Source organism: Chlorocebus sabaeus, chromosome 20 (genome assembly GCF_047675955.1).
Source record: "Chlorocebus sabaeus isolate Y175 chromosome 20, mChlSab1.0.hap1, whole genome shotgun sequence".
NCBI lineage: Eukaryota > Metazoa > Chordata > Mammalia > Primates > Cercopithecidae > Chlorocebus > Chlorocebus sabaeus.
The window spans coordinates 124,617,130-124,629,586 of record NC_132923.1 but is presented as its reverse complement, the minus strand read 5'-3'; the positions used below and the strand labels follow the sequence as shown (position 1 = coordinate 124,629,586).

The 12,457-nt window shown below is 54.3% G+C and overlaps 1 protein-coding gene across 2 annotated transcripts in view; it reads left to right on the top strand.

Annotated features, from left to right (window-relative positions):
* Nucleotides 1-12,457, top strand: part of TNFRSF1B (TNF receptor superfamily member 1B) — a 43,170-nt gene that overhangs the window by 19,583 nt on the left and 11,130 nt on the right. For both annotated transcript variants that reach the window (XM_007980506.3, XM_007980504.3), the window contains exons 2-8: nt 2,426-2,525; nt 4,560-4,688; nt 5,385-5,534; nt 6,005-6,098; nt 6,437-6,672; nt 7,516-7,593; nt 8,267-8,301. In XM_007980506.3, coding sequence (XP_007978697.2) covers nt 2,426-2,525; nt 4,560-4,688; nt 5,385-5,534; nt 6,005-6,098; nt 6,437-6,672; nt 7,516-7,593; nt 8,267-8,301 — 822 coding nt within the window. The remainder of the gene's footprint in view (nt 1-2,425; nt 2,526-4,559; nt 4,689-5,384; nt 5,535-6,004; nt 6,099-6,436; nt 6,673-7,515; nt 7,594-8,266; nt 8,302-12,457) is intronic.

The following is a 12,457-nucleotide window of genomic DNA, read 5'->3' as shown; positions in this document are numbered from 1 at the left end:
AGGGCTCAGCAGCCCCTGGCTCCGGGCGGTCCTGACTCCCAGGCAGTGCTGTGAGGAAGGGGAGGAGGAGGCACACTGAATCCACCTGCCACCTTGGCTGGTAGACATTTGGCCAGGTCTGCACTGGCCCAGTGGTGCTGGGTGTCCTGGCTGCTGTCTGCTCTGACTGGCTTACTGACAGCTGAAGTCCAGGATAGGTCTGTGCCCACGTTGTGCTGGTTTGTGAAATATATTTAGTATCTCCTCTGCTCCTATATGTTAGTTACTGGAGTCCAGAGAGGTTAAGGCACTTGCCTAAGGCCACACAGCCGCTAAGTGGTGGAGTGAGGATTTGAAACCAGTTCTTTCTGACTCCCTGTATCCTTATCTATGGAGAGGCCCCATCACTCGTTCACTAAAGGTTATGGATCTCGATCTTGTACTGGCCACATGACTGCCGCTGGCAACACAGTGGGGAAGGCGCCAGCCCTGGCTCTGACCTCCTAGAACTGCCCTTTGGTCACTTCCAGGGGACGCATCTGTGGGGGCCCCTGAAGGACTTGGGGCACGTGTGTACACCCTCTGTGCTTGTACAGATGTGTTCACACCCACGTTTGCCTACACATGACTGTCTCCATTCTGAGCTCGCTCTCAGCCTGGCAGAGGTAGCTAATGAATGCTTGTCCCTGAAAACCCGGACTGCCAACCTCAGTCTTTCAGGAGAGAGGGCAGCACTCAGGGGCTTGCTCCCAGGGGTCCTGGGAAGGCACAGTGGTGACAGTGCCGCAGCTCTGCACTCCTGGAGGGTCACTCAGAGACCCGAGGGAGGAGGGCTCTGCGTCTGCCCCTCTGTCCAGGGCTGCAGCTTCTCTGGGTGGCTTTGCTTTTCTCTTTTCTCCCCTCTTTTTTTTTGAGGTGGAGTTTCACTTTGTCAACTAGCCTCAGCCTCCAGAGGAGCTGGGATTACAGGCACGCGCCACCACGCTGGGATAATTTTGTATTTTTAGTAGAGACAGGGTTTTGCCATGTTGACCAGGCTGGTCGCGAACTCCTGACCTCAAGTGATCCGCGTGCTTCGGCCTCACACCCAGCCCCCTCTCTTTTTCCATTCATAACACATTGTTCATCTCTTCCTGGAGGCATCCAGCTCAGTGGTTGAGATTGTGAACTGTGAAGTCAGATGGGACCCAGGTCCAAACCCTTCTGTGTCACTTAGTGGGTCTGGGACCTTGGGCAGGTGACCTGTCCTCTCAGGCCTCGGTTTCCTGTTCTATAACATGGCTGCAGTAGGGAAACTGTCTCCGTCTTCACTGGGTGGCTGGGAAGTCTTGCTGAGACCACACACCTGTCTCAGGTAGGGTCTTCTAGAAGCAGAGCTTGAGGCAGGGAGCTTTGTGAAAGTGATTTACTAGGGAGGGCAGGAGAAGCAGGCAGGACAGGGCAGGGGAGGGGGCCTAGCAGGGACGTATTCACCAGCTTCAGCCCGACACCATGGAGGTAGCTCTGGACCATGAATTGTACCAGGGTGGGTCCCACCTTGAGGCTGTGGGGCATTCATTATCAGCCAACACCCACGGCAGCTGGGGGAGAGGTGCCCTGCTGGCAGCAGGGGTCTGAGTGGGGTACAACAGCACCCACCAACTCCAGTAGTGGAAACGCTTAGAACAGTGCCTGGTACCTAGGCGGTACTTCAGAAATGGCGACGATTGTCATGGTCATCAACCAACATTCGGCTGATGAGTACTGGCTCTGCGGTGGGTCCCATGTGAGAGACTGAGGGTCTAGAGATGACAAGGCTGCCACTTCTGCTGTCTGCATCACATGAGTGTGTGTGTGTACACAGGTGTGGGCATACGTGCCCACAGTGGGCGGAAGGACAAGCAAGTAACCGTTCCAGAACAATGAGATGACTGTTAGAGGGGTCATATTCCATGTTTAGAGAGAGCCCGGAGGAGGAGGAGGAGCTTGAATTAACCTCTGGGAGTCAGGAAGGGCTTCTCGGAGGAGGCAGCACGCATCTTGAAAGACCAAGGGATGTTTCCAGTGCGGGAGGGAAGGAGAGGTATCCTTGGTGGAGGGCAGCTTTGTGCTGAGAACCCTGGTTCTCTGTGACCAAGGCCACCATCTTCTGGATATCTGTCCCAGGTAGAGTTAGGGGTCACCCAGCTCTGGAGAAGGCCTAAAGGCAGCCCTGCCCTCTGGCCAGCAGACTCCATGCTTCTGCCTGCAGACAGTAGGATACACCGAGGTGGGGAGGCAGGAGAGGTAAAAGAAGGCACCAGCTCCCCTTCCTGTACCCTGCTCCAGGGGGAGGAACTTCCCCATCCATCATCAGTGCCGCCCGGCAGGGGGAGGGCCAAACATTTGCAGGGTGGAGACCTGGGCATCAGGCATGGCAGAACCCAGGGCGGCCCTGTTGATGGCAGTTTTCCCTTCTTCCTTCCAGGTGGCATTTACACCTTACGCCCCGGAGCCCGGGGGCACATGCCGGCTCAGAGAATACTATGACCAGACAGCTCAGATGTGCTGCAGCAAGTGTCCGCCGGGTGAGGGCAGCCGCGGGGGCTCGGGACCCATGCCCTGGGGGAGCATGTGTGTGCAGGGGCTGGGGCGCAGGGGCATGGCCCTTGATTCTTACTGAACTCCTGGTTCTGTGCACCGGCCCATGCTCCCTGTTGCTTCTGGGCCTGTGAACATGCTGTTCCTTCTTCCTGCCACACTTCCCAACTCCCTTTCCCTGATTAACTCTGACTTGCCCTTTAGACCTCAGCTGAAGATATCCCCTCTTCCAGGAAGCCTGTCTGCCCCACACTGCCCAGCCGGAGGAGGAGGGGGAGGAGGAGCCTAAATTAGCTCCTGGGAGAGTCAGGGAGGGCTGCCTGGAGGAGGCAGCGCTCAGCTTGAAAGACAAGTGCTGCTTCCTTTGAGCTCTCACTGGCCCCTGATGTTCCCATGGCAGCTCTTTCCTCGCTGTGTGATTAGAGCCCGATCCCTCTTCTTGTTGCTTCTACTGTGTGCTCCTCCAAGGCAGGGACTGGGGCTTGTTTTCTGCTGAATCCCCAGCACATGGCACAATGCCATGTAGGCACTCAGTGCATATTTGACTGACTCTGTGAATGCTTACCCATTTCACAGATGGTAGACCTGAGGCCCAGCCACAGTTGGTGGAGCCAGGTAGCCTGACTCCCCGTGCCCTCCATCTATTCATTTGTGTCTGTATTCATTCATGTCATGTTTATAAGGTATCTGCTCTGTGTTCTAAGTGCTGCGAATACACAGAGAGCAGGGCAGACAAAATCCTTGCCCTCGTGGAGTCTGCATTTTAATGTGATGCAGACAGATAAATGAGGAGATGTGTGGTCCTGTCTAAGTGCTGTAGAAAGACAAGGTCAGGTAGGCTGGGGGAGACAGAGCAGGACATCCTGTTCTACACAGGGTGGTCTGGGAAGGTCTCTCTGCGGAGGTGACATTTGGGCAGAGGCCTGCAGGAGGTGAGGGAGCAGGTCATGCACGTGTACAGGGAACAGTGTGCCAGGAGGAAGCAACAGCATGTGCGAAGGCTTGAAGTCAGAGCCTGTTTGGTGAGCTGGAGAAATAGCAAGGCCAGCGTGTGTGGCCCAGGATGAGCGAAGGCAAGTACGGTTGGGGAGGAGGAGGAAGGAGTGAGCAGGGACCATGGTAAGGAGTTTAGATTTTATTCTGTCTGGGAGCCAATGGAGGGCTTTGAGCTGTTACCTTGAGATGTAGGTGGCATATAAGTACCTGTCACCATCCCTAGCCATTTTAAGACACCCCAGGGAAAGTGACTCTCTTCTTTCTTTTATTAACTGGAAGGATCTCTTTAAGAAGTTACTAGAGAGGCCGAGGTGTGTGGATCACCTGAGGCTAGGAATTTAAGACCAGCTTGGCCAACATGGTGAAACCCCGTCTCTACTAAAAATACAAAAAATAGCTGGGCATAGTGGCAGGCGCCAGTAATCTCAGCTACTTGGGAGGCCAAGGCAGGAGAATTGCTTGAACCTGAGAGGCAGAGGTTGCAGTGAGCCGAGATTATGCCACTGCACTCTAGCGTGGGCCACAGAGCGAGATTCTGTCTCAAAAAAAAAGTTACCGAGTCAACCTTTTTTTAAAGGTTTCCATCGGTGTTCCCCATCCCTGGCATACCTGCTCTCCAGGCCCATGCCCTTGTCCTTGATAGGATACCAGGGACTACATTCTTACTACCTGTTCCCTCTGTCATTCATGCCCCTAGCTGGAGAATGTTAGCCATCTATCAAGAAGGAAGAAACTGGCAAGCTAGTTCTTACTAAAGTGTGATTGACTGATAATAGGTCTCCAGAGGTGGAGGTTCAAGCATCTGGACAGAGCAGAGAGGAATCTATTTTTGAGCAGAAGGGGTTCAGAAATGGCGTGATAGCTGGTACAATACTAGATGGGAGATGATTCTGAGGAATTGGAACTCCACAGAATAGCCTTCCCGCCTGGGCTTTAGAACTCTGGACTTTGTGGGGACAGTGGATGAGCCCAAGGTCCTGGCAGAAGCCCCGCCGGGCTGAGACCTCTGGCCCTTGCTTCCTCAGGCCAACATGCAAAAGTTTTCTGTACCAAGACCTCAGACACCGTGTGTGACTCCTGTGAGGACAGCACATACACCCAGCTCTGGAACTGGGTTCCCGAGTGCTTGAGCTGCGGCTCCCGCTGTAGCTCTGGTGAGTAGGTTCAGAGAAAGGGGGGGCCCTCACACCCCTGCCTCCAACATCCCCCCGGCTATGCCAGCCTCTTTGGCTTCCAGCTGTCTGGAGTTACCCCAGGCTGGTTGTTGGAAGTGGCACAGGTGCAACTGTTTACCCTTACCACTGGCGTTTTCCTCCTCTGTCTCACCAAAGCCTCTTCACAGCCCCACGGGGCAGGCGGTGGGAGAACTGTGCCCACGTGAGGGTTGAGGAGGTGGTGCGTGGGAGAGTGGCGCGCATGCTTGTGCTGCGAGGAGCAGGACTGCTGGAAGGAGGGAAACTGCCGGGAGGAGCGGGATTGCGGGGGAGGAGCGGGATTGCGGGGGAGGAGCGGGATTGCGGGACTGCGGGGGAGGAGCGGGACTGCGGGGGAGGAGCGGGATTGCGGGGGAGGAGCGGGATTGCGGGACTGCGGGGGAGGAGCGGGACTGCGGGGGAGGAGCGGGATTGCGGGGGAGGAGCGGGACTGCGGGGGAGGAGCGGGACTGCAGGGAGCAGCGGGACTGCAGGTCCTGCTCAGGGACTCTACCCAGTGTTGTGTGTACCCCATGCTGAGGCGGTCCATCAGCCTCCTGGAGATCAGAGCTGTCTGGGAGTACTGGGCTGGCTGGGAGGGCAGCGTGGGTGTGGCGGAGTCAGGCGTGACCGTGTGCTGCCCTCTCGCTGCTCTAGACCAGGTGGAAACTCAAGCCTGTACTCGGGAACAGAACCGCATCTGCACCTGCAGGCCCGGCTGGTACTGCGCGCTGACCAAGCAGGAGGGGTGCCGGCTGTGCGCGCCGCTGCGCAAGTGCCGCCCGGGCTTCGGCGTAGCCAGACCAGGTATGGGGTGGGGCTCAGGTCCTTGGGGATGCCCTTGGGCCTCTCGTTTGTAGACATCCCTGCAGTGTCACGGGCATCAACCCATTAAGTAGTCCAGCTGGGAACACCGTTAGTGGTGGCCAGGTGCTTGCTACCCATCCATCTGTCCACCTGTCCACCTTTTATTCTTCCTGCCAGCACTCCTTATTAGGCACGTCTTATGTACTGGAACCAGAGGACCCAGAGATGGATCAGACCGAGCCCTAAGCTAGGAAAGTTATGTGATGGTACAAGAAGATGAACTCACATAACTACAGCCCAATTGTGTGCATGTGTGTACAGGCATCTGTGTGTGTATGTGTGTGTTTAAGGGATGGAGGTACAGACAGAGGTTCTTGGGCTCCTCAGACTACTCCTAGGGATCTAGTGCCAAGGCCCAGCTGTTCCGCAGAATGTTTGAGTGGTTGACAAGTTCGGATTGTTCCCTGAAGGAACCGAAACATCTGACGTGGTGTGCAAGCCTTGCGCCCCGGGGACATTCTCCAACACGACTTCATCCACGGATATTTGCAGGCCCCACCAGATGTGAGTAGCTGAGTCCTTTGGTTCTGGAGGAGCAGGGAGGGGCTGTCCCTGGGTGACTGTGGGTCCAGGACACAGAGTAGCTCACCAGCCACCATTGTCCAGATTGTTTTATCTGAGGGTAGGTCCCAGGATAAATAGCATGGTGGGCAGGACCTTGCCCTGGAAGGCAGGACTGGGTGGGTGCACGGGGAGGTGGGGGAGGTACAGGATGGGGTGGTCCTCAGAGAGGGCACACGTCGTCACTCTCCTATCCTGCCTGCTGGGACCCGTGAATGATCCCAACCACCGCAGCCACTCCGTCCTCTGCTGCCTACTGACCAAGCGTCCTCCTCCTCCAGCTGTAACGTGGTGGCCGTCCCTGGGAATGCAAGCATGGATGCAGTCTGCACGTCCACGTCCCCCACCCGGAGCATGGTCCCAGGGCCAGTACACTTACCCCAGCCAGTGTCCACACGATCCCAGCACACGCAGCCAACTCCAGCACCCAGCACTGCTCCGGGCACCTCCTTCCTGCTCCCGGTGGGCCCCAGCCCCCCAGCTGAAGGGAGCACTGGCGACATCGTTCTTCCAGTTGGTAAGTCACAAGAAGGCTCATTCATTCACTCCTTCTGTCTGCCTGTCTTTCTGTCTGTCTTTCTCCCGCTCCCATAGTTTTACTGAGAGCCCACGGTGGGCCGGACCCTGTGCCCCGTCCTGGGATACAGGTGGCAGTGGGACTGCTTTCTCCCCACACCTGGTGCTATCAATCAAAAGCCCTAAGTGGGTGGGCCGGATGCAGTGGCTCTCGCCTGTAATCCCAGTGCTTCGGGAGGCCAAGGAGGCAGGAGGATTGCTTGACTAAGAGTTCGAGATCAGCCTGGGTAACATAGTGAGACTCCATCTCTATAAACAAATTAAAAAATTAGTTGGGTGGGATGGTGCCTGTTGTCCCAGCTACTCAGGAGGCTGAGGTGGGAGGATCACATGAGGCCTGGAATTTGAGGCTGCATTGAGCTATGATCATGCCACTGCACTCCAGCCTGGGCGATGAGTGAGGCCCTATCTCAAAACAAAACAAAATCCCTGGATAGGGGAGAGATGGCGTCAGCAATTCACCTGAATATGCAGATGGTCTCCTTGCTGCTGTTTCTGATGAGCCCATTAGGCTGAGAAGACAGTGGGCTGGGCCAGATCACCTCCGGGGCTTCCATTCTGGGGCTAGAACTGCTTCAGGCCAGAGGTCTCAAACTGGTGGCCCTGAGGCTGAATGAGGCCCACAGACGTGATTGCTTTATAATTGGATTTGAGAACCTCCGGCCTAGACTCGCCCCTCACTTGCAATGACCTGAAGCACCTTGGGTCCCTGGCTTGCCTGGCTGGCCCCTGGTACATTTGAGTTTGTTTTCTGTGGCTGTCTGAGCTTCTCTTTTCTTTCTAGGACTAATTGTGGGCGTGACAGCCTTGGGTCTACTAATAATAGGAGTGGTGAACTGTGTCATCATGACCCAGTTGAAAAGTAAGAGTCTGTCCTTCCTTTCTTCATCCACTTGTTCAGGAAGCTTTTGAGGGGTGCCTCCTGTGAGTCCAGCACCGCGCACAGCCTTAGGGGTCAGACAGAACTGGCTATGGGGGTCCTTGTTCTGTAGGAGCTTAGGACCCGGAGTGGAAGGCACCTCTGCTAACTTAATTACTAAAAGGCAAGAGGTGATCAGGGTTTTCCAAAGGGTAGGAGTTCAGGATTCCTATCCAGGAAGCCTGGGGGATTCGGGATTCCTATCCAGGAAGCCTGGGGGATTCGGGATTCCTATCCAGGAAGCCTGGGGGATTCGGGATTCCTATCCAGGAAGCCTGGGGGATTCGGGATTCCTATCCAGGAAGCCTGGGGGATTCGGGCTTCCTGCAGCAGCTGGTCTCTGAGGTGGGTAAGATCTCGATGGGCGGAGTCTGTGCAGGGAAGGACGCGCATCCTCAGTGGAGGCGTGGATGGCACAGATGGGGGACTGGAGAATGGTTGGGGTGGTGGCAGGTAGAGTTGGGTGGGGCTTCTGTGGACCTTGTCTGGTAGGCAATTGCTCCCTGCAGGCTGCGCCTCTCTGCTGTTTCTATTGGGCCCCACACTGCCCTCCTACTTAGGATGGATGTGCTTGAGGAAGTCACTCTCCCTTACTTGTCCCCTCTCTTCTTTATAGAGAAGCCCTTGTGCCTGCAGAGAGAAGCCAAGGTGGTGAGTGTCTCCACTGCCCTCTCCCCCTCTTCCCTGGGTCTCCTTCCTGGCGGGCTGGGCTGTCACAGAGGAAGCAGTGAATTCTGTCATCATCTGTCCAGTGTCAGGAGGTGTGCAGAGCTCTGGGAGGTGGAGGAAAGGCCGGGGAGTCAGGCAGCCCTCCATGGGCTAACCGAGGCTGTGAGTGTGAAATGTCCCGGCAGAGAACAGAGGCCTTCGTGGCGTTCATGGCAGGCACGTGGTCGTGGACCCACAGCGCAACCTTGGGCAGATGTGAAATTTCTCTCTGGCTACTTCCTTACCATGAAATGGGAGTTGTGTCTGCTGGATCCAGCTTGCAGGGTGGTGCCATTTGGTCAGCTGACAGTGATGTTTCTCATTGCCTCCATTGTGTTTACAGAGCGCTTTCTCAGAGGGCAGTGGTTTTCTTTTTCTTTTTCTTTTTTTTTTTTTTTTGAGGCGGAGTCTCGCTTTGTCACTCAGGCAGAAGCGCAGTGGTGAGATCTCCGCTCACTGCAAGCTCCGCCTCCTGGGCTCACGCCATTCTCCTGTCTCGCCTCCCAAGTAGCTGAGACTACAGGCACCCGCCACCTTGCCCAGCTAATTTTTTTGTATTTTTAGTACAGACGGGGTTTCACCATGTTCGCCAGGATGGTCTCGATCTCCTGACCTCGTGGTCCACCCGCCTCAGCCTCCAAAGTGCTGGGATTACAGGCGTGAGCCACCGCACCCGGCCCTAGAGAGCAGTGGTTTTCAGACTGAATTCTGGGGTAGCCTGGTGTCCCACAGAGGGCCCTTGGGCGTGGGGGAAGTGGTCATCTCTCGGGTTTGAGGTAGAGGTTGGGGGGCTGGGCCCTGGGTCCTCCCAAAGCAACTCACCTTTGATCTGTTTTATAAAGTAGGGCCTGTGAAGGCTTTCTGTTAGTGACAGACCAACAGTGTCATATCATAGTATTTCATTCATTCTCTATCAGGAAGGTGTTTGGCTGCAAGTAACCCCAAACCTACAGGTGACTTTAGAAAAAAGGGCTTTATTTTTCTTGCATTGTAAGAAGTCAAAGGGTTAGTGTCTGCTGGAATGGCCTGCACTGTCCCCTTGCATGGTGCCAGCAGGACCCCAGGCTCTGTCATCTTTAGTGTGTTGACTCTTGTTCTCTTGTTTGTGGCCTCATGTCATAAGATGGTGATCATCACTTCATATGTCACCTCTAAGTTTGAGGTGGGAAGAAGGGGCAGGTGGCCAGGCCAGCCATGACACCCTTATCAGTAAATCAGACACCTTCCCAGAAGCCCTGGGTAGACTTCTTTCATCTCACTGACCAGACTGTGTCACATGAGCACCCATAGCTGCAAGGGAAGCTGGGGAAGAGGGTGCTTTGCTTTTCCAGTCTCTATGGAGGAGAAGGACAAGGGAGGGGGGTCGGAAGTGGGTATGGGGTGAGCCAGAACGTGGGTCTGTCACAGCCTTGCACCTGGTAGACAGGGCAGGTTTTTTACCCAATTTAACAGATGAGAAAACAGAGTCCGATGAGTTTTCTCGACCTCAGGGGCAGGTAGAGAAAGAGTTTCTCAACCTCATGGACATTTGAGACAACATCTTACTTAAGGGAAGCCAAGGTGGGAGGATTGCTTGAGTCTAGGAGTTCAAGACCAGCCTGGGAAACACAGTGAGACCCTATCCCTAAACAACGTAAAATAAAATAAATATTTTTTAAAAAGATCTTGGCTGGGCATGGTGACTCATGCCTGTAATCCCAGCACTTTGGGAGGCCGAGGTGGATGGATCACTTGAGGTCAGGGGTTCAAGACCAGTCTGGCCACCATGGTAAAACCCCATCTCTACTAAAAACACAAAAATCAGTCGGGCGTGGTGGTGTGTGCCTGTAGTCTCAGCTACTTGGGAGGCTGAGGCAGGAGAGTCCGTTAAACCTGGGAGGCGAAGGTTGCAATGAGTTGAGATCATGCCATTGCCCTCAAGCCTGGGCAATAGAGCAAGACTCTATCTCAAAAAAAAAAAAAATTAAATTAAAATAAATAAAATATCTTATTTGTGGGGGCTGTCCCGTGCTACTCAGCAGCATCTTTGGCCTTTGTTTACTTACATGCCAGCCACATTCCCACTCCGGTGGTGACAACCAAAAATTCTCCAGACATTGCCAAGTGTCCCCTGGGGGCCCAAAACACCCCCAGTGGAGAACTACTGCTGGAGGGAACAGCTCAGCCCTGGGGCGCCCAATACCTGAAGTTTACACCAGGTGTTCGGAATCAGATAGACTGATTTCATCCCCTGATTTTGGTGACAAGAAAAGAGATAGGGCAGGGAGGAAAACTGAGTTACTCAAGGTCACACTGCAATGTGTCGTCTCTGGACTCCCATCTCAGTGCTCTTTGCCCTGCTCTATAGTATTTCAGTGGGGAGGAAACTTTCTCATTCCCCGGCGAGTGAGTTTCACTGCTCCTTTTCTCCAGCTTCAATTCAGTGACACTGATGGTTGCCACCTGGTGGCATGTGTAGAGCAGGTGTCTCCCCCAAGCTCTTCCATAGCAGCCCAGCTGTCGCCTTCCCTTTCCTCACCAAGCATTTCCCAATCCTCTGTGCCCTGAAGATGTCCTGGGTGTGGCCCAGCAGCTTCTGCTTCCCTTTTCCTTTTCTTTTCATTTCGTTTCGTTTCTCTTCTCTTCTCTTCTTTCTTTTCTTTTCTTTCTTTCCTTTTCTTTCTTTCTTTTTTGTTTCTTTTTTTCAGCTATGTCGCCCAGGCTGGAGTGCAGTGGCACCCTCTTGGCTCACTGCAGCCTCTGCCTCCTGGGTTCGAGTGGTCATCCCACCTCAGCCTCCTGAGTAGCTGGGACTACGGGTGTGCACCACCACACCTGGCTAATTTTTATATTTTTAGTAGAGACAGGGTTTTGCCATGTTGGCCAGGCTGGTCTTGAACTCCTGAAATCAAGTGATCTGTGCACTTTGGTCTCCCAAAGTGCTGGGCTGATAGGTGTGAGCCACTACACTTGGCCCCTTTCCTTTCACTGTTGCTTTCAGTGTTCACTGAATGTGAGTGACTCAAGTATTTGTTGAGTACCCCAGTGGTGTGTCTAGCAGGGAAAAAAAACCCCAAACCCTGATTTGTGATGTTTGCTAATTCCTGTGGTATAAACACTCCCACTGTAGCCAATTTCAAACTCCCAAGACCTTCTTGAATATGGAGTTGGGAAGAAATCTGCACAGGCCTGAGCTTGTCCCAGCACAGCCCGGGCTGAGCCCTGCCAGGCTTTTTGTGACTGAGTCCCCACACATCCCTGTGGGGCAGGGAGCATCATCAGCCCCATTTTACAGAGGAGGAAACTGAGACTCAGGGAAGTTCCATTTCTCCTGTAGGATTAGATCATTAGCTGAGTGGCATAGCCCAGGTTGCAATCAGGTTTATGGCCGTGTCCCACGCTACTCCTCAACCAGCAGCTACTCCTGCTAAGAGGCCAGTGGAGAGTCCTCTTGAGCTGGGCTGCTGGGCTTAGAGTGTAGACTCAGCACCCACCTGCTCCTCCTACCACAGAAAGAACGCCCAGGGCATGGGAGACATTGGCGTCCCTTTGTTTAGAAAACAACAACTTGTGGCCGGGCGCGGTGTCTCACGCCTGTAATCCCAGCACTTTGGGAGGCCGAGGCGGGCAGATCACAAGGTTGGGAGATCGAGACCATCCTGGCTGACACGGTGAAACCCCATCTCTACTAAAAATACAAAAAGTTAGCCAGACATGGTGGCAGGCGTCTGTAGTCCCAGCTACTTGGGAGGCTAAGGCAGGAGAATGTCGTGAACCTGGGAGGTGGAACTTGCAGTGAGCCGAGATCGCGCCACTGCACTCCAGCCTGGACAACAGAGCGAGACTCCATCTTAAAAACAAAACAAAGCAAAACAAAACACCAACATGTGAGCTTACCCACAATCACCCCCACGGACACACTCATGCACGGGCCCATATCTGATAACAGGCACGAACATTTATCAGGTGTTGAATGGATGCCAGGCACTGTGCCCAGCGTTCTTTATTCTCACAGCCATGCTGCCACACGCAGGCAGTATGATTCTTGCCCCCCATTATATGGCCCAGGAATTGTGGGCCCAGAGAAGTTAGTAACTTTCCCAGTGTGGCGTAGCTAATG